This window comes from Ambystoma mexicanum, chromosome 2q (genome assembly GCF_040938575.1).
Source record: "Ambystoma mexicanum isolate Mex_15411 chromosome 2q, UKY_AmexF1_1, whole genome shotgun sequence".
Taxonomy (NCBI): domain Eukaryota; kingdom Metazoa; phylum Chordata; class Amphibia; order Caudata; family Ambystomatidae; genus Ambystoma; species Ambystoma mexicanum.
In genome coordinates, this window is record NC_090924.1 from 1,254,810,789 (window position 1) to 1,254,838,091 (window position 27,303).

Below are 27,303 nucleotides of genomic sequence, written 5' to 3' on the forward strand. Positions count from 1 at the left end.
TGGTAAAGTGCCATATCGCACACATTCTTTTTATTGAGATATGTTCAATTGCACTGGTTACGTTGGTTACGTTGGTCTCTCCTGGAAGAGGATTGCTTACCCTTCCTACAGACACTTCCTTAGACTGGCCAGCCCTTGCTGCTGCAACATTGAAACACAATTCATTTCTACTCCGCAGCAGGCTCGTGGGGACCAGCTTTTGAAATTGTTAAATGCCCAGTCAATCATCCCCATTATTTGTGTAGCATTCTGTACATTTCCACCCAATGAGACCATTCCGTACAAATATCGAAACTCGACTTTAATTTTTAATTTTTATTTCTATGTACATTTCACCTTTTTTCCAGAAATAAAATATCTAAATACAGACTGTTATGTTCTTATATGTATAGCTTTCAACAATACTTTAGCTGGATAAATGCTTTGTACATATTCTGTCTTTTTTAATGGTGTTTACAGCTACATGGCTAAAATGAATTCCTCATTTCCTTGTTTGTATTTTTAACCGATAACAAGCAGAGAGACAACTACAGTTTAATATTAATAAGCGGCTCAAGTGACACTGGTTAAACTATATACAATACAAACCATTCATACAAATGAAGACTATTATACTGAGTGTGTTACATTACACTGCCATAAAGATAAGTCGGCCACTTAAAACGTACAGGGTGTCTAACAGGCAGGTCCCTTCTAACATAGCTTGGCAGTATTGAGCGGCTCGGGTCACCTTGACTCCTCAAAGGTCAAAGGGCAACAAAGGAAGCAGAACTCCTAGGTTGTGCCTGTGTGTAAATTCCAAATGTTCGCTCATCTTTACCAGTGGCAAATCCCCTTGACTGAGAGAGCGCCTACATCGCCTTGAGTGTGCCTACTTCGTGCTTGGAAAAGTCATTCTCTTTGAATATTTGTGTATCATAATGGTTGCTCTTTGAAACACCCCAGGTCCTCAACTTCCCAATGTTAACTCCTGAGGACAAGGGAGCGCTGGCCATTTACCTATCTCTAGAACAATTGCAATCCAGGCCTGACATACCGAAGAATGGATGTGAACTCCATTGGGTTCGCTGTGAAGACTGTGGAGTCGTTCCCATTCTGAAATCCTTGTGTCTAGAGGAGAGAGAGTCTAGCCTGAAACCCAGCACATCTGACAAAGGCCACCAGATGACACAATTCTTAACAATTCGAATCTGGGAGGTATTCCTGTCTGTAGGGGTGTAAGAGGCTAGGATGAAACATTGGATAGACCAGTACACAGAGTTTAATTGGGAAAATTGGCAAGGTATTGCTTCCACTGACAGATCATTGTTTTAGCAGCTAGTTCCATCGGCAAAGATGCAGACACACTCCAGGCAATAGAGGAGGGCATCTCTCTTTGAGGTACCAGCCCTGTCACATCACCTCTTTTAGTCTGTAGGCTCCAGTCTCACATACGGGTTATCGTCAACCCGAAGGGAAGTAGGGCGTGTCGCTGTGGTAGTTATAGTCAGGGCACACCTTCTGTACTAGTTTATAATCTGTACTATAAAATGAAATGTAAATACAGATTACTTTGAAGGGCTTGGAGCACAACCACGACACATGGCTCTGGGTCTGCTCCTGGTAGCAGGTTTTCGATGGGTCGTAGTTGCAGAGGGTATTCTTGGTGGCCCTGTCGACCTTTTCGTATTCGATGCGACAGTTGAAGGATTTGGAATCTTTGGCATCAATCACGGTTTGTTGTGCCAAGTCAAACTCCACTATTTTGGTAGGTGGCACCAAGCTGACGGACACATTCCCCTGACCTGTGGAGTTATGCCTAAAGTAAACGCTGAACGTTCCATTGCCGTGGTCTACAATCTTCCCTGTTATGAGCAGGTTGAGCTTCACTGTTTTGATATTGGAATGGAAATCGCCCCAGCCAAACATTTTTTTGAATTTCCCAGTCTTGACGATGGGCCGTCTCTTGGCCCTGGGGCGGGGCTCTTGCAGGTCCGTGGAGTTCCTCAGCCAATCCCAGAGCTCTTGCTCGGTGTATGTTTCCGGGGCATCGTAAGCCAGATCCAAAGCTGTCTCATTTTCTTTACTGTGAAAAGTCTGAGATAGGAGTCGGCTGATTGATAAGTCTTTGCTGCTTTCTGTCCATATGTGTTTTAGCGTTGATTTAGAACTGGCGGTTTTGAAAAGATCAGATTTTACGCTGTTCTTCAAATGTGCACAAGTAACCTGAAATAACACAAAAAAGAAACATATTTTAACATTTTAAATTTACAAGTGGGATAGTCAAGCATATGTCTTGGGTATTTCAAAGAAAAATGTATCAAATCATACATCTGTATTGCGAAGTGCGAAATCCTGTCTGTGTGTTGCCGTCACTATGCAATTATAAAAGATGTTACCAAAATAAAAATAATGGTCCATATTTCAATAACTGCAATTATCACTTGGACAAACATGGCCATGTGCCAAAAACATATGATCTCAATGGCCTTGTCACCAGGGAAGAATACAGTGTGTGCACTAGCGTAATTTGTGCCCTTGTGTTAATTGTTCTTGCACTGATTCAAAGTTTCTTTATTATAGACCAATATTTGTCCATATTGTCTGACAGGTGTATTGTTTAGTAATACTATCGATATCCCCCTAGCTTAAATTAGAGCAGTCCCTCACTAGGATGAGCATTGAAACACACTTCTGGTGCATTTATTTACACTTTGTAAAAATGAAGTCAAATCGGTTACCCACCTACTAATGCACTGAGGATGCCCCATCTGGACTGCACTGCAACCTCTTTAGTACTTTAACTATCCTACTAAATAAGTTTCACATTTTATAGCATGCTGCGTCTTGAAATTCTTACAGAACCCATCACTTTTGCATTATTACTTCTGAGTAGCCAGCCACTGCCAGGTCGTTAATCTTCCTTGCCTAAAGAAAGACTTTGACCATGTAGGCCTCTCAAATGCAGACGCAATGATATGGCCAATATCCTCTGCCATGGGCAACCTAGGGTTGGTGGTAGAGACTTCTGCACTCTGACTGTTCATCTTTGGAAATTCCTGTGCCAATATCTAAAACACTGAGCACCACTTTCGCGAGGCCCTTTAAATCAGGGATTTCAACCCATAGCACTGTGAATTTGTCCCAGCCATTTAGTAAGTCATAACCTTAGTGGACTTCATATTTGTCCTAGCATAACCCCCAATTTGATTTATGATATAAAGGCATCACAATCTGAATGAACATTTCTAGTGATGTCTCCAAAGGCAGCATACATATGGCTAGCTTAGGTATATGACTGCATTGGAAAATGGTTACCAACATTTGAACCACTAAAGAGGCAATAAACAAGGAGGTCCCAGAAAATGCATGTGCCATGGGAAGCTCACAGCAGAACATGATGTCCCCAGAATAGAATAAGAGGAGGTAAATGCCTGCTTCCTTTGGGTCTGTGAGATACACTTTTGACCTTGGAGAACCATAAAAGGATTAGTCAGACAAGAGGTAGAGACATCTGTAAGTGCTGGGGACACATTGAACAGTGGGATATAGTAATGGAGGAAGGCTCTAGGACAGGGGTCCACAAGTTGTGACTCTCAAGATGTTTTGGAATATGGCTCCCAGCATTTCTCATCCTTGACTATACTGGGTAGCGCTGATGGTGGGTCCGAAGATTTTCGAGACAAGCCAAAGGAGCATGAGTGAGGGAGCGCATCATGACGGGCCGAGACAAAGAAGTGGGACATGAAGAATGCATAAGTCAGCCTACGGTAAAAAGTGGAAATGGTGAGAGTGTGTTAGCAATGCAGACAGAAGTGGAAGGGGAGAGGTTGTGCTTAATGGCTAGACAAGATGAAGAATGAGTGAGATGGAAGCAGAAGAGCAACTTTCAAATGGGGAAAAGTCACTTTGCACTGCCAACAAAGAAACACCCTGATTCACAGAGCAGTGCAAAGTGTATTTTTGCAGTTCAAAGTAACTTTGCACTGAAAACAAATACTCTTTGCACAGTGATTTAGGCCCATTTAGCATGGTGCAAAGAGTACGTTTGCAGTACAAAGTGACTTTTCTCTGCCAAAATACACTTTGCAGGGCTCAGGGTGTTTGATGGCAGTGCAAAGTCACTTTGCACCGTGCTGAAAGTTCCATGAATCAGACCCCAAATGTCAGAAGACGAGGGGAGGATCTTGGTGTTATAAGAAGAACGGGATGTGGGGAAGGTGGAACAGGTGGCAGATATGTGTGAAGGACTAAGTGTGAGGTACACACAGAAGCAGAGGAAATAGACCAAGGGCCTGATTCACAGATTATAAAACGCTTCTGTGAATCAGGACCTATGTGTTTGAGAACAAGACGTCAAATGAGTACTCTGTTGAGACCACCCAAAGATGAACATTTTGCGAATCAACAGATCCACCCCAATTCGTGCTTACACAGCCCTGCCTTTAGGTAATGAGCCAGCTTCTGCTGGGTTAAAGGACCTCTCTTGATGGAATACGTTTAGGTCGAATTCAAGGCAGAATAAGGAAGGAGATGGGGATGCATTGATAAAATGGCAGAATCGAGAAACACAAATGGCAAAGAACGATGGAGTGAAAAACCAACACAAAGAGGAAGTAAGGAATGGGAAGGGTTAAGAGGGACATGGACAAGGGATGCTAGTGAAAGGTGAAGAATGGGGTAGAACAAGGGGGAGGGTGGAAAAGATGCTAGAGGGAATGAAGAGACAGTGCAGAAGCAGAGGAGAGAATGAAACCAGGTAAAGTAATGGAATAAAGACACAGAAATAAAACCAAAAACAGGAAAAGTGAAATGGGACGGAGAAGAGGTGCAACATGAACCTACTACCAGAACTGGAGATCAGCACAGAGAGTGAAATGTGAGTAGACATGAAATGAGTGTGACCTCAGAACTGGGGTAGCAGACTTCAGCCACCCACCTGCCATTCACCCAAAGCCGCCTCCCAGAGAAACTGAATATCCAGAAACTGAGTAAGAAAGAATCAGGAAGCAGGCCTATTTAATCAATGCACTCAGAGGGTGCTAACAACTTGGCCTGTCTCCAAGGGACTTCCCTTGTCTTTTCTGTTCAAATTATTCACCACTTGATCACATTTCTAGTACTTTAAAATAAAAGTATACAATTACCTGGACAGTTTAGTTTAGTTAGTTTAGTTCATTAATTTGTACTGCGCACCAAACCCTGGGGTAACTGGGCGCCATAGCTTAAGAGATTGTTACAGACATACATAGGATTACAACAAGGTTGATACAATACGGGACAGTATAAGCCAATAGACGAGTCGCCAGAGGTTACAGTTTGGGCGACAGTGCAAGCTGACAATGTTACATATAGAAATAAAGATGAATTAAGCATGCACATACGTTTTTGCAGAGCAAGTTGGCTGTCCGTTAGTGTTTCTTATCGAAGAGCCAGCTCTTTACTTTGGTTCTGAGGGTTCCCTTCTGATGGTGAGGGGCAGGGCATTACAATATCTAGCGGACAATACAGGGAAACTAACTCCTCCAGATCTTTTTAGCTTGAACATTGGGATGGTGAGGCAATGTAAGTACAGAGCTTTAGTAGGTCTGGCTGATTGGTGTTTGGTGAATTTGTCTGACAGGTACTTAGGGGCAGTTTGTCAGACATTTGTGGGTAATAACTAGTGTGCAGAGGGAAATTCTATCACATACAAGGAGCCAGTGGACATCTTGTTTGAAGCTTGTGATATGGTTTGATCTGGGGATGTTCAATGCAGATCTCAGGGCATTATTTTGTAAGACCTGGAGTCTATTGAGGATCCGTTCAGAGGAGCCTAGAAAGAGGGTGTTGCAGTATTCGATCTTGGAAAGTACTTAGGCCCTGGCTAGCGTTTTGCAGCTGTTAGGTGACAGAAATGATCTGCATGTGTTAATCAGCTTGTTGGTTTAGGCAGTAGTGGAGGTGGTGGCACTCACTTGCTTCTTGAGTGAGAGGGTGGAGTCTAAGTAGACCCCCAGGGTTTTGATTTCCTTGGCAACTTTAATCAAATTCCCATTAATGTCGGAGGACGAGTATCGTTGGTCTTATTTATTTAGGCATATTTGGGATCCGACGGTCAGGGGCTCAGTCTTCTCATCGTAAAACATAAGCTGTGGTCTGCCATCCACGCCTGAATCTCCAGATATATGTCATTAATCAATTTAGAGTCATCTTCATAGCACCCTGTCAACATAGTAAGAACTTGGGTGTCATCAGCGTAATTCATATATGTGACTACCATGTTGTCAAGACGGTCAAAGAGGAGCTTCGTGAAGATGTTGTAAAGCGTCAGCAAGATGCAGGAGCCTTGCAGAACGCCACAAGCGATAGGGATTGGGTCGGCTGAGGGTGCAAAGTCCCTAGAAGTTCGATTGGAGACAAATGACTCAATACAGATAGAGGCGTTGCTAGATAAGGCAGCGGCTGTGGTCAGGTGATCAGTGAGGATCTGGTGATCGACACGATCAAATGCTGCCAAAAGGTCTAACAGCAGGAGCATAGCCAAATTATCATTGTCCTTGGCCTCATCCATTTGGATTTTGAGGTGCAAGAGGGCTGTTTCTGTGCCGTGTCTTGGCCTAAAGCCTGATTGTCTGAGGCTAAGTAAGTTGTCCTCCAGATGTTTTTGGATTTGTAGATAGGCCACTCTATCTCATATATTTAAGAGGTAGGGTACAGTGGTGATGGGCCTATATTTAGTGGGAATATTCGGTCTAGGTTTGTTTTTTTAACGAAGGGATAGCCCAGGCCTCCTGGGGGTTGTTAGGGACTGAGCTGGTCTTGAAAGAGGAGTTGATCAGGGTAGCAATGAAGGGGGCCAAGTCCTTGGCGCCTTCCTGAATGATTGCGGCGGGGCAGAGAGCTCCTTGGCATCTTGAAGGTTTAAGGCCTTTGATGATGTTTTCAACTTCTTTGGGGGAGACGGGTGTGAAGGAGAAAGGTGTGCAAAGGGATGTGATGTGCCAATTAACTGCATTTTGCAGAATTAACCTATGTTCCTTGTGATGTTCTCAATATTTTTTGAAGATAATGTTGGCAGTGGATTTTGACATTTCCAATTTTTAGTATAGAGTTTATTGTAATTGGTAATATATGTCTGACATTCCTGTTTTCTTTATTATGAAGTTGAAATTAATGTAATGTAAATTACAACCAAATGGTTGTAATTAGCTGGATAGAAGTATGGGCTGGTGCGCATTCAGGTAGCAATGCAACAAGCAAGAAGTGAAGCCATTCACCGTGCACCATAAAGACAACATGGCATTGTCGTTCTCCCACGTGTATGTTTGAGACTAGAAATGCATGAAATTGGTTTTGACACTGCTTATTCAATGGTAACAACTATGCACACATCACATGTTGCACCACCCACAGAACGCTTACAGGAAATACTTTTTCAATAAACTCCAAAAGATGTATCAAAGTGACTACATACATTCAAAATATAAGCATTTTAAGTGGGAGTCAAATCCCTGATACCCCCCTTCAATTGTCCCAGAACAGGAATGTTTCTTCCACAGCAGTTGTAATTGTAATTGGTTATTTTAATGCTTTCTAAGTGGACCGGGGCTCGAACCTGTGTTGTTCTGCGTCGTCTTTCATCCGAAGGCGGGCATGTTGCCCCTGAGCTATTCTCCCGGCCCATGGTTGAACCGTGCAGGGGCTCATATCTTTAGGGTATTAGCTTCAAGGAACAAGGGAGCACTTTGCAATCATAGGGGGAAGAACATGGTGAGGGAAGCAAAGAAACAAGGGAGCAGAGAGTCACCAGGAGAGTGAGAGGGCGGTCAGTGTGAAAGCAAGGGATTTATAAGCACTCTGGGGAGGAACCAGTTGTGGGATGTATTGACCCACTCTGCTATGCTATGCGGCATCACCCTGCCAGTTATGATGAAAGAAACTGCAACAATGGCAGCAAAACCCTTGTGCGTGCCAAAAACTGTGTGCTTCAGCACACAAAAAGAGGGATGCACAACCGGCCACCCATGGTGCATGTGCAGTAGAATAGAGCACACTCTGCAGAAAATGTGCCAGTGGGCTCCATGACCAGCAAACAGAGTGCAGAGAGAGAAGCAGCACTTTGCAAGTGAAACCCCAAAATGTGCCTACAAATGATATTTGCTTTGTTGCTAAAAGAAATGCTACATACAACACTTCTCCACATTCAAAATCTTGCCTGGTGCTAAAATTCATGTATCTAATGAAACATTGTGAACATACAAAGTCCTAATGTGAAAAGCAAAACATTCTTCAGACAAACTGGATTGTCTGAAAACTGACAGCCTATGCCAAAATCTGGGTGCAGTACCCGGGGCTACCTGAAAGACAGCTATCAGAAGAGTACTGATGAAACTGTAAAATGGCGTAAAACTAAAAAGTCTGCTGGATTAGCAAGCATAAAAAGGATTGTTTCCAAAAAGGAATACAGATTTTTGTTGTGTTTTTGATCCCGCAGATTTTAAGGCCAAGAAAGAAATATATTTATGTTTGATGCAACAAAGTTGATTTTTATAGGATTTAAGATGTTAATTAGCTTGGCTGAGCTGCAAGAACTAGAAAAGCAGGTTTCTCCCAGAAGGAGGGCTTTCCTCTCAGCAGAAACTCACTGGGAGGTGTTAAATGTGGGTTAGAACAGAATCATGTCTATAGAAAGCGAAGGAACAATGACAGAGCTTTAGCCCAGGAAATTGAAGGTGTGAAGGGGGTCGTAAATGGCTTCTGGAAGGAACAAATAAGGAGGGGATGCCCCTGGACTGCAGGGAGACAAAAAGGGGCAGACCATCTGTTGCTAAACACAAACAAAGAACCAGTCTTAAAAGACTCATAACTTGTCATCAAAAGGTTGAAAAATATAAAAAGGACAGAGTTGTTAATTTAATTTTTGACTGCATGTGTGAAGAGGCGGTAGAACTGTGTGACATGTTCTAGACAGGAATGGAAATATATGTGGTTTTATGCAAAATGTATTAATGTTAGAATTGTGAAAATTTACAGGCACATCCCTATGTTAAACACGCACCTTTGTGGAAAGTTGCATAAAATTTGGAAATTGTGTTCATAGCGAAAAGGACACAATTCTGTAGAAAGCTGAGACAAGATGGCACTACTGCGGGCGTTTTGAGGAATAGCTGCCACATAAAATATGGCATCTTTCAGTGTGATTTGTATGAAGGCGACCAATGTAGAAATGTACATTTAGTATCAAATCCGATTTTGAGACCAGTGTCTAAAGGGAGGTCTCTGAGGATTGTAAAGCAAATCATAAAATGTGACATCATCCGGCCTTCATCCAGTCACTCAAATTGCAAGGAGGAGATGAAGTGTGGTCCTATCTCAGCTCACAGGGGCAAGCTTAGCTAAACCGGCCCATACACCCCCTTTGTGAAGTCATTTTAGAGCAAAAATAGAGACAGCTGACAACACATAGGGACTCACTGATGCAGCCACTTTCCTGATTCCGGCGAAGCACTCTGATCCAGCATTCTACATACAGCTTTAGTATTCTTCCAGATCCAGAGGCCAAATCTCTTGCCAGCAATAGAGTGCTATTGATTTCCTGCAAGGCCCAAATCCTCAAATGTATTCTCTCCACTCAGTAAAGTGCTGTGTGGAGTTAGAAGGCCTTTTGAACCAGTATCCTGAAATCCTCTAGCTTGCCCCCACTAGGCTTGCCTGAAGAACTCGCCATCCAGCTGATTCAAATACCCACAGACTAGGAGAGCAGATTCTGTGCAAATCCAGCGACCGGCCTCGCTGATCCAGTACCGTGCCTGATGTGCTGTCTTTCCTAGACCAGACCCAATCCAATGACCAGAGCTGACGGTCCAATTTAAAAACCTATCCTGTGAGTATTAATAGGAAGAACTGTGGCCCATAGTATATTTGCATCTTTTTACCCCTATCTCAAACCCATCCTATCTTTCATTCAGAACCAGTATTGTTAGGAGTATCTTTGCATTGTCTTATCCTTATCTCAAACCCATCCTATCTTTCCTTCAGAACCAGTATTGTTAGAACTATCTTTGCGCTGACCCTTTTCTCATCTGAAGAAGTCGAGTTTCCTTAGCAGGTGGGTCACACTGATCACGTGACTGTAAAATCCCTGTGTGGTATTTGCTTTTTCATAGTCATCCTCTAGTGTATCCTCTAGTCTGGGGTTTCTGTTGGTACTCCCAGGGCAGGACAAAGACTGATATGTCTGGGATATTTCTTCTTTGTGAAAGATAGTGAGCTAAAGACTCTGGGTAAGTCTCTCGTAACCAGGACTAATGTCTGGCAGAGGGACTCCCAGGACCCCCCTTGTTAATCTGCATATTTAAGTAACTTTGGGTCTCACCCTAAATTACTAGGGGAATCCAGACGTGGACCCCTTGCTCACTATTCTTAGAGAGGCACAGATCCACCCTACTAATGAGGTCCAACCAGACCGAAACACGTGTCTGGGGTTTCTGTTGGTACTCTTGTTCAGAGGAGAATTGCCTAGCATTTCGGTGCTGGACTGCCCCAGGGCAGGACAAAGACTGATATGTCTGGGATATTTCTTCTTTGTGAAAGATAGTGAGCTAAAGACTCTGGGTAAGTCTCTCGTAACCAGGACTAATGTCTGGCAAAGGGACTCCCAGGACCCCCCCTTGTTAATTTGCATATTTAAGTAACTTTGGGTCTCACCCTAAGTTACTAGGGGAATCCAGACGTGGACCCCTTGCTCATTATTCTTAGAGAGGCACAGATTCACCCTACTGATGAGGTCCAACCAGACCGAAACACGTGTCTGGGGTTTCTGTTGGTACTCTTGTTCAGAGGAGAATTGCCTAGCATTTCGGTGCTGGACTGCCCCAGGGCAGGACAAAGACTGATATGTCTGGGATATTTCTTCTTTGTGAAAGATAGTGAGCTAAAGACTCTGGGTAAGTCTCTCGTAACCAGGACTAATGTCTGGCAGAGGGACTCCCAGGACCCCCCTTGTTAATCCTCTAGTGTAAGCAAACCCATTTGTCATTTTCAAAAGTGTATTTCTGCTTTCCATTCTCGCGCCTATCTCGAAAAAAACGACCTTTATTAAAACCTCTGTAACTCCCTCAGTTATTGTGATAGAAACTAAATTTCAACTTCTACCTGTACCTAACATCCATAGCTATCAATTGAACTGCACTGTAAATCAGTTATAGCGAAAATCCTGCAAGGAAAGGTTTGCTGCGGTTCTAGAAATCTGAAAGGTTTGCATGTGTGAAATAGCTCTAAACTGCTTCCAACTTGGACTTTAAGATGTCAAATGTTTTCTTTGGACTAAATCATTGCTTGTGCTTGTGTGCAACTGTTCATAGCTGCTCCCATAAGAAAGTATAACAATTTAAGTATTTTTGACCACATTTAGTGTTTCTGCCCAGTCAATTCTAAAGACAATTGTAAAAGCCATCCTGACAGCTGAAAAGTCAATTCCTTTTTTCTCTTGTGTTTTATGGGGGGGAAGGTGGGACTGATATTCTGTTTGGTGTGTTTTATTCCTGAATACCTGCTCTCTCCTCCCATCTCTTTACATTGCCTATTGGGGGTTGAGAGTTGTTGCAGGGAGAACCTCTAACCATAGCGCTATCTGATATGAACCAACACAAAAGTATTTTCTGTGCTGCATTTGTTTTGCTCATTACGTATTCCTAGTGTATTAAAGATATTATTCAGTGTTCTGTCACCCCATTGGTGACTGTTGTTTATCTATTAAAACATATTGTGATTACATTTTCAATACATAAATAAATATTTACCTTTGCAAACTAGCCTGATTCCTGGTTCAGTGTGACCGGGGCGGGTTTGGCTCAGGAGAAGGGAGTGATATATCGTTCAGAATATTGAGCTTATAGACAAAAATAAATACGGGTTTCAGTTGTGCACTACATGCTGGGCTTTGACTTGGGTGTGTGCCGGATTGAAGTAACTTACACAGTGGGGAGCTGATCATCCAGTACCAGATAGGGTGGGGAGTGGAGGCTGCCTGGACCTAGGTGTAGGCTCATAAACAGGGCAACCAGAGCAGAAACCTCTAATGCAACTTCACAAATGATGTCCATAACCAGAAAGTGAGCATTTTCCAGAAACCTTTAATAATGTCCAGCAAGCCTAGCAAAGTAACAATGGAGCCTGGTGTGGTAGCCGCTGAGAATACCCTCCCATGGGCAAGGCCTATAGAATGCCACCCTCACTGACATCTTCTATTCTGCAAATTCATTGACCTTCATGGGGAAACTAACCAGCGTACCTTCCACTACCAGAAGAAGAGAAGCAGAACGAGCAAGTGATGAGGTTTTCAAATCACTCTGTCCACTCGGTCATTTACCTATGTATTCATGAATGCATTTGCCCATGCGTTTAGTCATTCATCCATGCATTCATTAAATACCAAAAGATGTGGAGGTCTCAAGTGTTTGGCACAAGTAAAAAGACGTATAAGCTTCTGGCTCACTGATTCTAGACTGGCTAAATTCTTCAAAATAGCTTTATAGGCCAGCAAAGTTACTTAAAGAGCATTTAAGGTCTACTCTAAATTGGGTTCATAGAGTACCAATGAAGGGAGACAGGCCCTTTAATACTGGAATAGCCCACAGTGGAGTAGAACAAGAATATTAGGAAACACTGCTAGCACATGGAACCATAGTCTAATAGATATAACTGTGTCCAATAATCTTCTGCCGGAGTCCAATACCCACATGACTCCCAATGGCTTCCACCTCCTTCCAAGCTCAACGCTGCTAGGCAGCTACAATGGGGCTGCTCATATACGTTTATAAGGCCCGATATGACTGTCATTCAGTTATGGCAGTGGCCTTGCCCATCACCCCAACCTCTTCCAAACGCAGGGTCATGGGTGGAGGGGAAGACAGAGAGAGAAAAGGTGTCACTCCTTTCAACAGTGGATGCTGCTATAGTTGTCCTTCTGACAAAGTAGGGGATTTGCATGAAAGGAGAGGAAACTGACACTTTTGCCCCACTGCAGCACTTGGAGCCTGGTAACGGAGAGAAGTCACTCTTACCGCTCCCATTACTAACCATCTGCAGCTTCAGGTGTAATAGCATTAGATTTACAAAATGACATTTTGTATAAAATTAATTCCTCAAATACATCTCACGCGTTGCATGGACCAGGAGCTAGTGGTGGCAGAAGGTGACAAGGGCTGCCATATCCTTGGCACACATGAAAGATGCTGAGAGCCCTGCAGATGGTCACAAGCAAAGGCCACTACTGAAACTGGCAGCCATGTATCTAGGTATGATCGAAACAGGGCAAGCCCAGCACTGTACCACATCCCAAGGAAAATCCAGTGCTCGGCAGACCAGCAAGCACAGCCATTGCCGTCTACTTTTTCGGTTTCACACCCCAGCCCCTGCAGCAGGCTGCTGCAATACTACAGGACGTAGCATCACACCCCTGGCCCTATAATGTACAAGGAAGAATTGGATGAATGCAGAAGGGCCAGGCATCTATCTGAGGATGAGGAGAGCAAGTCTCATCAGAAGGTCCGGTGATTACTTGAGATCAGTTGAGCAAGTCGAGGCAGAGGTGGTGGGCAGTCACCTGAGCATCAGGAAAACAGTTACGGGCAGAGGGGGTGGGGCGTCAATTACCTGAGCATCAGAAGATCAGTTCTGGGCAGAAGGGCCAGGCAATTACCTATGATCAGGAGAAGGGAAAGGGGTTTGGCGAGAAGAGCTGGGCAATTACCTGAGGATCTGGAGAATAGCTCTGGGCAGAAGAGCTGGACAATTACCTGAGGATCAGGAGAACAGGCCTTGCTTTCTCAGAAGTGGGCTCCAATTACAGCGGACTATATGGCTCATTCCGCAAGAGATATAAGCAAACCACAATGCAGAGGCAGCTGTCTCCACCCCAAACTCTCCGATCTGCAGCACTGCCAGCTGACTTAGACATCCCGACCATGTGCATATATGGCATAAACAAAACACACCCATGAAGAAAGTTGCAGTCCTCTTTTTGTCAAAAACTGAACTATTTCATCAAAACTTTACGTAAACCCAATTGTTATTTGTTAACCTACACACCAGGGTCCAGGTGCATACAATGCTCGTGTGCTGGTCAATTCTGCACCAAAGTTGGGCAATTTTCCATTGACATCTACACAGACCAACTGATGCAAAACGGCACTGCTTAGATGGTCCAAACCTAATTTATGACACGTCGCTCCATGTAAATGTCACTGGGAAACATCCCCTTACGATGAAGAAATGGTTGTCATTGGTGAATAATTGACCAGCACGCATGCATTATATGCAATCTGGCCCTTACCACCTACAATCGCCAGTTTTATCCCAGGAGCCAAGAGCTGTAGGTGGCGGCAAGCAAGGATTGGGTTTGGCAGATGTATTTAGAGAAAAGAACGTGTTTGTAAACAGTTAAGCAAACGATCAGTTTGCAACTGAAACTGACAACGACATATGAAAAAATGCTTTCAGTGAAAGCGATTCAACTAGAAGCTTTTAAAGAGAAAAAGCAAACGTGTTTATATGTTTTATCGGTGTTGGGTAATGTGTGGTTCATGACTGACTATCAACTCGCAGTCATTAAAGGTAGATTAAGGGACGATGCTTTGTTAAAGCCGTCAATGTCACGCTGCTAATGAAACAGCGATTCAGACAACATTAGGGAGCCAAAGATCCAGGCAGAAAATGAAAGCGAACCAGGCTATCATTATCCGCGTATGGCGTGCTAATGCGTTTGCTCGTGGAACAGATTATCTGATTTTCAGATGCCCCCTGCATTAAGTTCCCCAATGATATTCGCACTATGGCAATGTTATTAGCTCCAACAACAACATCCAGATAGGCTGGTGCTTTCTTGACAACGATCTGATTTAGACAGTATGCTTCCTTCCAGCACAATGTGCCCAAAGCATGTATATTTCGACATGAATACCCTGATTCATGGAATTGTGCAAAGTGTATTTTTGCAGTACAAAATCAGTGCGAACTCAGTACAAAGTCATTTTTACAATACAAAATTATTTTGCGATGACGTTCCACTGCAAAATTACACTTTGCACAGTTCCATGATTCAGGGACTTCGCACTGACTTTGCACTGCAAAAATACACATTGCACAGTTCCATGAATCAGGGTTTGTGTCGGCAGTGCAAAGGCACTTTTCAGCAGTGCAAAGTGCAAGCACAATTTGTTACAAACATTAATCTTCCTACTAATAGTTACAATTAGTTATAGAAAGTTTAATCAGAATGTGAACATATTTTAAAGGGGCTCTATCCTGGATATTTGATTTAAGCATTAAAGTACTCTCCAGTTCCACCTTGGAGGACATCAACCGAGTCTTAACCATATCTAAATTGTCCCCCCAAATGTACCTACCACCCTCTTGGCGTTTTATATAAATAATAAATAGAAGGGCCAGGGATCTCCTTTCACAAAGCATCAATAGCATGATTTGACCTCCTGGCACCGAAGAATAGGTCGCCAGCAAGCCAAATCTCGCATTGAATCCTTGCGGCTTGTGCCCCAGGACAGCCACATTCCCTCCTCTTTTATTTGAAATAATATTCGGGGTTTTGGCAGATTAAGTGAAAACTGCCTTCCCACATAAATCAAATTGAGGGATAATTTCTGGGGCAATAAATTGCAGTCTTTTAAACTGCATCTAGTGATTACTTTAAAAAAAAAACTTAGAGCCCCTGTAAAATAAAGCTGTTAACACGTTTGATAGGTAACACATCATGTTGAACTAAATGAACAAAACAAAAACGGGTTAATTAATGTAAGTTCAGAAAATGAACTACAGTTCTGAACAAAAGTAATTTTCTCTGAATTTTCATATTTTTTATCAAGCGTAATACCTTCAAAAGGGGGGCAAAATGCACAATTTACTGCTTTCCAATTAGAGCACCCTTGGCCTCTCCACGAATCCTTAACCACCTGCTAATCTGACGCCCCCCAATTGATGTTGTTGGCCTCCTGTCAATTACTCTCTGTCACCAGCCACCACGTTCTGCTTTATTTTGCTTTTGAATTATTTTCTATGTAAAACTGTAACTGTTCTTCCTTAGAAATTGTGCAACTTTTCCTAAAGTTTTAGAATGTTCGCTTGGGCTAAAACCCATGACAGCATTTTAAATTCCATTATGTTCCCTTTTCATTATTGTATTTTCCAATTCTAATAGCAAATATGTGCGCAATACACAATGCCAACTAAGCCGTAGCTCAAAAAGCACCACCGATTGTTGCTATTAAGAATTAATGTTCTGTCACCACATAAAAAACAATGGGCTGTAGGGCGCGTGCCTTCATATGGTCATAGCAGGGCGTGGTGACTGGCAAATTTCTTTATATAGAACTGTGACAGCGCACCAAAAATGGCCTTTTTTTCCCAGCAGTTTATATTTTATTTGTTTCTTCTTTCAGAAGTTCGATTTGTTCCCTCTTGTTGTAGCACTGTCCCCTTAGGCGACTTTCTTCCATCCTTTCATCCATATGCCATGCGTTCTTCGTTCTTCACTTTCATTAATGCAGTGTCCTTTGTCCCACAATCTTTCTCCTTGTTCTCCTTGCTCTCCTTGCTCCCCCTGCTCTCCTTGCTCTCCTTGCTCTCCTTGCTCTCCCTGCTCCCCTTGCTCTCCTTGCTCTCCTTGCTCCCCCTGCTCTCCTTGCTCTCCTTGCTATCCTTGCTCCCCCTGCTCTCCTTGCTCTCCTTGCTCCCCCTGCTCTCCTTGCTCTCCTTGTTCCCCCTGCTCCCCTTGCTCTCCTTGCTCCCCCTGCTCTCCTTGATCTCCTTGCTCCCCCTGCTCTCCTTGCTCTCCTTGCTCCCCCTGCTCCCCTTGCTCTCCTTGCTCTCCTTGTTCCCCCTGCTCTCCTTGCTCTCCTTGCTCTCCTTGCTCCCCCTGCTCTCCTTGTTCTCCTTGCTCCCCCTGCTCTCCTTGCTCTTCTTGCTCTCCTTGCTCCCCCTGCTCTCCTTGCTCTCCTTGCTCTCCTTGCATGGTTCATGTGCTAAGAACTTTCAGTTAATAATGTTGCCTCTTGTTCCTCTTATCTTCTCCACTCGTTGCATTGCTTTGTGGTGTGCATCACTTGCCTGTCGTGCCTGAATTGCCAGGGGGATGGTATGTTGGGCGCTACCAGTCATGGGCAATGTGTAAGCGTGTTGTGAATTTGGGTGGGCCCCTTGCCTGATCAATGGAACGTGTGCATTTTGCAGACCCCGAACAGGTTCCCTAGATGAGGATCACACGACAATGCATTCTCTACAGAGGGGCTGCAGTGTGTTGCAGTAGGCTGCCACAGTGGAGGTTACGACATATGTCAATGCATTGCACAAGCAGTAGGGGGTGGCCCTCAGTAGGGCATTGTCTTGGATTTCTTCACGATGTGGAAGAAACACAGCGATGTACATAACATCTCCTTATCTAACAAAGGAATTTAGTTATGTATGTGATATGTCATGGGATTTTTTGATCTATTTACACAAATACACTTTCTTGGCAAACTGTAGTTGCAATTTCTTCTTGGAAAAAAATCAAATGTCTGCTGTACAGTGGAAGAACTGGCCCCTCATTATTGCAGAGCATTGGAGAGAATTATACTGTGCTTATATTCAGTGTGCTCTGTGCAGTGGAAGAGCTGGCCCATCATTATTGCAGAGCATTGGAGAGAAAAATACTGTGCTTATTTGCAGTGGGCCATATGCAGCGGAAGAGCTGGCCCATCATCATTACAGAGCGTTGGAGAGAAATAGACGGTGCTTATTTGCATTGCGCACCATGCAGAGAAAGAGCTTGCTGATCATCATTGCAGAGCATTGGAGAGAAATATACTATGCTTATTTGCAGTGGGCCCTATGTGGCGGAAGAGCTGGCCCATCATTATTGCAGACCATTGGTGAGAAATATACTGTGCTTATATGCAATGCGCACCATGCAGAGGAACAGCTGGCCCATCATCATTGTAGAGCATTGGAGAGAAATATACTGTGCTCATTTGCAGTGCGTGCTATGCAGCAGAACAGCTGGCCCATCATCATTGCAGAGCATTGGAGAGAAATATACTGTGCTTATATGCATTGGGCACCATGCAGAGAAACAGCTGGCCCATCATCATTGCAGAGCATTGGTGAGAAATATACTGTGCTTCTATGCATTGCGCACCATGCAGAGGAACAGCTGGCCCATCATCATTGCAGAGCATTGCAGAGAAATATACTGTGCTTCTATGCATTGCGCACCATGCAGAGGAACAGCTGGCCCATCAGCATTGTAGATCATTGGAGAGAAATATACTGTGCTTATTTGCAGTGCGTGCTATGCAGCGGAACAGCTGGCCCATCATCACTGCAGAGCATTGGAGAGAAATATACTGTGCTTATATGCATTGGGTACCATGCAGAGAAACAGCTGGCCCATCATCATTGCAGAGCATTGGTGAGAAATATACTGTGCTTCTATGCATTGCGCACCATGCAGAGGAACAGCTGGCCCATCATCATTGTAGATCATTGGAGAGAAATATACTGTGCTTATTTGCAGTGCGTGCTATGCAGCAGAACAGCTGGCCCATCATCATTGCAGAGCATTGGAGAGAAATAGACTGTGCTTATATGCTGTGTGCTTTGTGCAGCGGAATAACTGCCCCATCATCATTGTTGAGCATTGGAGAGATAAATACTGTATGTATATGCAGTGCGTGCTATGCAGTGGAGGAACAGGCTCATTATCATAGCTCAGCGTTAAAGAGAAATGTACTGTGTTTATATGCAGTGCACGCTATGCAGCGGAAGAAATGGCCCATCATCATAGTTGAGCGTTGAAGAGAAATGTACCGCTTTATATACAGTGCGCGGTATGCAGTGACAGAACTGTCCCATATTAATATTCAGTGGGCGCTATTTTGCGGAAGAGCTGTCCCATCATCACTGTAGAGCTTTGGAGAGAAATGTACTGTGTTTTTATGCAGTGGTCATTTTGTGAATTCATTAATCAAAGTTAGCAATAGGATTTTTGATCTCTTAGCCTCCTGATTGGTTAATCAGTGGGCGTTACCTCATGGTAAGGCTTGATAATAGCCCTCTCTTCTATGATGCCCTGACCTATGCAGTGTACCCTCTCACTTCTCCCAGCCAGCTTCTTGCAGCTCCTCACTCGATCCATCCATCAACGGGGTCATACCTGCAATCCCTTCACTGACCCCCAACCCTCCAGGTGGCTTCATGTCCCTCAGTGTACTCTGACGGGGTGCGCCGCAACCACATCCGCTTTTGCCGCGCCTCACACTGTTATCTGGTGCATCATCTGGTGTATCCACTGCTTATACCACCAGTGTTCCCCACATGGCACACCATGAGCATCCCCTCCAGGCTTCAGAAATGAGGATGCCAGGATGCACCCTGATTCTTCTTAGACACTAATCACCACCAATCTCTCGCCAGGGTGCTTTACCGCCTCGATTTCTTTAAGGCCCTCGCCGTTCTCATGCCTCACTTTGTCCCCAGGTCGATATCATACGTGAAAACCGCCTCCCCTCCTCACATTGGGGTTGTTGCACAATAGCTCTAGGTAGGATATGTGCGCCCACATGTAATTTTGCCTTGGCATGGAATAAAGCTAGTAATTCCCAGTTGCTCACCTCCGACCTCAAGAAAACCCGCCCCTCTGTGCATAATATTATAGCACCTGTGCATATGTCCTGTGTTAATCTAATATTCATGCTCACTCTATAAATGGACGCTTGTGATTGTCTCCTGTGACATGAATGCCCATCAATGCATTTATGGATGAATCACATATCTATAACAACTGAATTACCCCAACATCCCTTTCTTTGTCCCAGTACTTACCTCTGAGGCATACCAACGCACATCAACAGGCAGAGGTCCCAATGAGACACACTGAGACAAAACCGCTGCAAAATCCCATCACCAACATACTCCCCCAGAGAGGAAAACAACCCGTGCCAACCCTAGGGCAATCTACGGGCAGCGACCAGACCAGCCCAAGTGGCCACTCAGCATAGCCACCGCTGAGACATCCCCAGACCGCCCACCTAGCAGGCTGTCACCCCCCAGGGAGGAAGAATGAGAACGTACACTGTGACGTGCCACACAAACTATAGACAGAAGAAAGGAGGGCCACAACAAAATACAACTGCACTAGGAGTACTCGGAGAAAGGGACAACGACAGGAGACACCCCGATCGACACAGCCAACGGGCAGAGGCAACAGCCACCAAGAACAACATCCTGAGTGCACAGTGATTGGTGGAAAAGACCCAAAGGGACACAAAGGGAGGATCCCATAGAAAGAACCATCAAAGACAGTAGGAAATACTGTACAGGAAGGCCCACCACCATTAGAAAACCCCTAAACAGAACTTTATGCATGCGCCCCCAAGAGCTCAAAAAAATGCCCATTGGGAGTCAGAGAGGACACCAGAAGCCCCTGTACAAACCTTTCCAGGAACACAGAAGGGGAACCACAAAGAACAGGAGGCATAGCCGATCCAAAACACCACTGAAGAAACACACACAGCGGCAACCAAAGGCTCACAAGGTGACTGGGCACCCAGCAGGGAGGATAGCAACCGCCACCCACGAGAAAAACACACTCCAAAAGACTCCCACACAGAAGATAACAGGCCCAAACCCGAGACCCACCATTAGAGGGCAAAGCCATGTCGAGAGCTGTCAAGGGCCCATCACTGAAGAACTGGAAAAGAAAAAACCAACCCCCCCACCACCCGAGCAAAGGGGAGAAACCCAAGAAGGCGGGCACCCTGTTCCACCCGAACTCCAGCAATATTCAGGTGAAGAGGGGAATTAGAAGAGGGCCCACAGGAAACAAAAGGGTTATTCAAGACCCGGGGCAGGCATCCCCCTGACACCAGCTAACTATCACCTGGAGCAAACAGGCTGGAAACTTGCAGGAGAGTGGGAGGCAAAGAGAGGCAGAAACAGGGGACCCAGGTCAGTGACAGATGTTTGAGAAAACCCAGGCGGGTAAAACACCTACTATGGGTGTGCGGATGGGACCACCTGCAAAAGCGTCCCCTGCCCCAAAAGTCTCCACCGCTCAGACATAGACCACTTCCAGAGAAGCTAGATGTTCCTCCAACCAGCCCCCTACATTCACAGCCAAGACATCCAGAGATGGAGACGCCACACCCCCTATACACTACAGAAAAACCAGGCAGCGGTATGTCCGTCCTGACCAAGACAGTCTTGCCAGAGATCAACCCAGAGAGGAGCAATGAATTGCAAAAAGGAAGAAAAAGTCCAATCAAAAGTACTGAGAAGGGCCCTCCCAACACTACAAGACAGCACAGACAGCAACCCCAGATCGGATCTAGCCAAGACTGCCAGTAACCACACCAAGGATGGGGATCATGGGGCTTTCCAAACCAAAACCTCTTCTCGTAGAGGAAGCACCATCTCAGATACAGCATTAAGGCCATGGCTAATGGGTCCCGGGCCATGTAGACCTGAGAAGCCGGGACCCAGGAAGCCAAGAGACGCATGACTAGGTGCCTCCAGCATAGATGAGCCCATGAAACAAGGAATTCTAAAGAGGCTGTGTGACCCCCAAACACCAGCAACTGTCCCACAGAGAGCCACACACGCCCAAGAACAAAGGCTAGGACATTTGAGAGACACTGCAGCCCATCACGAGGGAGGCAACCCCTGGCTGGCAGGGAACCAAGCTCTACAAAGAGAGGGTGAGAGAAGGCGAATACTGAGACAACTGCCAAGGTACCAGGAACCCCCATTCTAGCATAGCCCGTCAAGCAGAAGACAACAGTCCCAAACCACCCCTGGAGAGTCACTGTGATGCGCCAACCATTGCGTAAAGGACATATATGGAAGCCCTGCAAGTGAAGATGAGCCACCATCTCTGCAAACACCCCTGGAGCCGCCATCTACCCAAAGGGAGAACCAGGAGTTGAAACAACCATTCCCCTAGCAACAGAGAGACACTGCTGCTGAGATGGGCACACATCCACAAGGCAATATGCGTCCCAGAACCCCAGGTACACCAACCAGTCTCCCAACGGAATGAGAGGAAAGATCTTCAGTAACATGCTTATCTGGAAATGCTCCCCACCACAAAGATCGTGCAGGGCTTCCAAGCCTGGATACAGTCTGCAGTATCCCAAGGATGTGGGAACCAGAAACAGCAGGAAGGAGAACCCCAGACCCAATCAGTCTGAGCATCCTCTCGGTCGCCTACTCAACCAACAACTCCACAAAACCACCTCCCATAGGCCGACCAAACATCATAGAAGAGGAGATAAGAGCAAGGCCTGGATGCAGAGGAGGAGCTAACCGACACCTCATCCGGAGAGACCTTAAAGAACCAAAGTACCATTGGTCCCACATGAAAGAAGAGCCAGAGTCTGCCACCCGAAGACCCGCCAGGAAAACAGGACTTCAGTGATTATGCCCGAGGTCCCATGGCCCTCAGACAGCAGTGCAGGCCCCACAACCACGAACCTATTTGCAAGGACCAATGCTCAGAAACCCTGCATACACGCAGGGCCTTGGCACCCCTAAAAAGCGCCTTTTAAGCGAATGGAATCAAAGATCAAGCCCTATCGCCAAGTCAGCACTATGTACACCGACTGCCAAAGCAGGTGTACAATTGGCTCTGGCCATGGCCGTGCAGGGTACAGGGGTGGGCAACCCAGCACAAATCAAGGGGTGTGACACCCGCCAAACCATGCAAGTGAAGAGACAGCCTGGACTTGATTAGAATAAATTAACATATTCGAGATGAGAGAAACCAACATCCAAGCGCACGTGTAGATCTTCTGACTGCAGGGGCAGTCGACCCCAGGTTACAGCCACAGAACCTCATGCAACCCCCAGTCTGGGAAGCCCAGACACCACCACCTCACCATCCAGGTACTTCCCCCTGCGTCTATGACAAAGACCCAGGAAGAGGAGGAAATTGCACCGACTTGTATAAAGAAGAACCAGATGAAACACTGTGCCCCAGCAAGCTTCAACATGGCCCGTGGCATGAGTTCCATCCAGAGAGAGGGAACCGTCCCCAATGTCCTTCTAGGCCCACCAATCACACTGGAAGAGGCCCCAGCAACTTCTCCATGCAGTTTAACCCCCTCATGCCTCCACAACAGCAACATGAGAGAGAGGCACAGAAGCCCGGAGGCCCTGAGAAACCTTGAAACAACTTCATCACAGCAGACCCTACAGAATGCAACACCCAGTAACCAAACCAACTGGCCAGTGATCCTGAAACACAGCACAGAGCACACAGGACCAAGCCCAAACCCTGGTGCCACTCCCCTTGCAAGGAGCCATGGCCACACTGCCGTAAGGCGCTCCTAGACCTGGCCATCCAGACCCGCAAGACAGGTAAGAGATGCCACCGTGGACAGCAAATGCAGTACCCTGGAAACCAGTCACCAACCCCATACTCAGGGAAGAGCCCCATATCTAAGGAGCTCTACCCTTCACCCCAGTCTCTTATGTGCCAGCCCTGGCCCGATGACCTGGGGCTCCCCCCTGCCGTTCCCTCAATCAGTTTCCCTCGCCCTACAGGGCGACCTAGGTGTTACCAGGCCAAGCGCCCATCTCTCAACTAGATTCCAAGCCTTGCAGGGAGTCTAGGACTGCCCCTAGACCATATCCCCCGCCCTGCCCGAGGAGCTTTTCAGGGGGCCTTTCAACAGAGCTCTCCGATGCCTGCACCCAAAGTCAACGATTCCTGCCCAGAGGACAGGACATTTTTTTACTTCTGGATTGTGGGTAAGTGGGAGGTATTATACCACCCAGGGAAAAGAAAAGGAAAAGGGGTTCCTGGATTGGAGGCGGGCCTCAAAGGTATGTACTGGAACAAGGAAGAAGGGAATGGAGGTAATGGCAAGCTATTCTAAGTAATAGATTTCTCTCAGTGTTAGTCCAATTCGTATGCCGTGAATGAAATTGGACATACACAACTATTTCAAGAGGGTAACAATGTAGCCGAAGGTGGCACGTGGCAACTAATGTCTCATTATGCCATAGTACGCTTAAGAATTAACATTGCATTTGAATGGGTGGGGCAATTATCTAATTGAATACGAGGAAACATCTGTCGAGAGGTGTTTGCACCGATTATCTCATTGCTTTTCAGATTAGATATCATTTTGCACCCAGAAACCCCAATCTCTAGAATTCCTTCAATTTTAGTGACGGGGTAAAATACCTTCAAAATAATCAGTAGGGGATGAAAAGTCTATTCATTTCATTCTAATGGGTGAGTTCTTTTGTTTCTGCAAGTTCTGGGTGGAGATGGTTTTTTCTAGTGGTGATTTACTCTGCAGAGTTATGTAGTGACACAAAACGAGAGGATCTTCTATCTCGCCCTCTTATGTAAAACAGAAGCTTTATGAATACGACCGGCGAGTTACATTAGACTCGATTGCATCCTATAAGAATTATAAGGAGTACACACTCTTTATTTCGAAACGGAGAACGTGATTGCCCTGCTTACAGCTTTTTCTTGATAACAAAGCCCATGAGGTATACCTATGGTCCAGACTGAACCAATAACCCAGTCTTGAAAGAATAACATCTTGGAACTTCATTACAATTCTAAACTCTAAAGATAACTGTCGTTTCTGCTTAAATATGCAGCAACTAGAGTCTTTAAAACATCTAGCCTTGTACTGTCCCTACTTTGAAATAAAAAGAAATGTAATTTTGGGTCCCCTTCCTTTAGGATTCACCTCTTGTGCAAGAGAAATGTTATGGAATAGATTGATGTGGGGCAGGATGATCTAATATGAATTTTCGAGCAACTTACTACATAGATAGCATTAGTTGTTTTTAATGAATGGTTTGGTAGCCCTCATCACTAAATGAGAAAGGTTACTCTTGCATGCAACTCATTTCTTTTTACTAGGGAAGTCTACACTGAAATCTTTTACTTGTTCAACATTTGTATTATAATCTATAATGTGTTGTTATGTCTTTGAGTAGATGACATCGACTATGTTTGTATATCATCATGTTTTATCTAAATCTGTTATATCCGTAGTTGTATATCTGTATAAATATTTTATGAAATGGTGAATGTATTTTGTATAGGAATTTAATAATTTGAAAATCTGTTTTATGTGTACAAACCTTTTATGTTAGATGTATGTAATAATATTAATTGTGCATATTTGCCTACATTTAAGCAAGATAACCCAAATTGCTTGCTTTTGACGAGACAATGACTCACATCCATCATATCATTCCATTATCTCCGTTTCAGGAAGGCTCAGAAACTTTTCTTTTCCAATAGCCTTGAAGCATCACTGCAATATCTTCAGTGCAGTAGAGACACTTCGGACCCTCAAAAATCTCATGTGTGAATTTAACATTTCTGCTTTTCCCCGCACCCTGATGCCCGCGGGCTTACGGCATGCTATAAGCCTAAAGACATTGGGCCTCATTCCGACTTTGGAGGTAACCACACCGCTATTTGCGGCATGGCTGCCTCCAAAATCCTTCCGACTCCGCCCTGGTGAATGGAGTATTTACCGGTCCATTCCAACGTTGGAGGGACCGGTAATTCCCCATTCACCAGGGCCCTTCCCCATTCCCATTTGAGCCCCCAAAGGCCTCTAATGGGAATGGGGAAGACGCTAATAATGGTACCGTAAATTACGGTAACGTTATTAGCACTAAAGTCCCTTTGCGGGACCCGTCCTTAACGCCTGCTAAAAGCAGGCGTTAAGGAAGGACCAGCAAAGGGAAGTCGTAGTAGAGTGGTAAGGGTTTAACGGCACCGGTCTCGTTATCGGTGACCGTTAACCCTTACCACCCTACTCGGAATGAGGCCCATAGACATAGACATGCTGAGTACGGAAAGAAACATAATAATTAATGAGATTTTACTTCTAACATAATACTTTATTCTTGTTCCGTGAAACTGTTTTAATGAAGTACTAATTTTATGCCTTAACTGGAAGCTCTCTGACATTATGTTCTATGAATACCAATCATTGTTGTTTACATTTTGAATATGAATCTTAATGGTGGTTGATTAAATAATATTGTAAAAGTGTGTTTTTCAAACTAAAAACAATAATAACAATAATACAAATTATGTAGTATGTGATTTCATTCATTACTTCCTTCATTCATCTCCATTGCCACAAAGAAAAGGCACAATTACTTGCCAGGTATCTTCTTACTCCAAGTCCAGATCTTCTTTGTCACAGTCCTAGACCTCCCTCCCTCCAGAGACCCATTGTAGTTTTAAACCGTTTGTTAATCAAACAGGAGGTCTCCATGAGTCAGGGGTGCTTTTATACCCAGTTTAAAGGTACAAAAAATGTGAATAACAAAACATGTTTTTTAAGGGGCCTGTGTTCGAAGGCGAGGACTCACCCGACTGCGACTGTGAAGAGGACGATGGATGAAGAGGTAATGAGCCATTCCTCCGCCATCTTGTTCGTCTGTGCTTTTAACAACATTCCTATTGATAACAACGCCCCCTTCCCTCTGACCAGAAATATTCCTGTTAACGCGTATTGTGTTACATTTCAAGGGATTATGTTACAAATCGCTACAAAACATGACATGACACCGCAAAGTATGTTGGAGAGAAAAGCTCCTTTTCAAGGCACACAAAAGGAGAGCGGGCAGGCGCAGCAAGCACCGCGGCGCGTGCCGTCGGTTCAGAAGTGTGCACCACCGAGCCAGCGCAGCTGGTGGAGAGAAGAGGCTCTGATTTGATGCGAGCCGCGCTCTTTTTTATCTGACATAACAAATGCACTTGATTGTTAGTCGCATTGATTTTCTAAGAGTCTGAGGCTTTCGAGTCATGCAGTTGGCCCTGGGACCTTCTTTCTCATTTTCTATTCTAATAACTGCTTTCATGTCACAGCCACTGATAAATGGCGACCAGCCTTAGAATGTGCTGTTTTGAACTGCTTATCAATGCAAAGAATAGCTATAATGCTCAGTGCAGTACAGAAGACTCTTAAGCGTATTGTTTCTTTTATCTGATATAAGAATTTTGATGTGGCATTGCCGCCTAGTAAATTGGCATATGCTTTCTTCGCTGATGGCTGTGTAACTGTACGCTCACCCCGTTGGATGTGTGTGAATGTTGCTGCATTCTAATGGATGCATGCAGGCCTTTGGGATTTCCCGGGCACAAGTTGTGGTCAGAGACCCTCTACTATGTTTTTAGGGGGGGGGGGGCTTTCATCCCCTTTAGGCCAACCAAATGAGGGAGAGAAGCCCAGCATCTGACAACAGCTGTATCCTGGGCTGCTGTTGCTTAGTATCCTACTACCACATGCTACC

General features: G+C 44.9%; 1 protein-coding gene across 1 annotated transcript in view; it reads right to left on the reverse strand.

The window, feature by feature from the left end:
* Positions 1-300: 300 nt before the first annotated feature.
* Positions 301-27,303, reverse strand: part of NXPH1 (neurexophilin 1) — a 715,264-nt gene continuing 688,261 nt past the window's right edge. Inside the window, exon 2 of the mRNA XM_069648635.1 lies at positions 301-2,205. Coding sequence (XP_069504736.1) covers positions 1,444-2,205 — 762 coding nt within the window. The 3' untranslated portion in view covers positions 301-1,443. The remainder of the gene's footprint in view (positions 2,206-27,303) is intronic.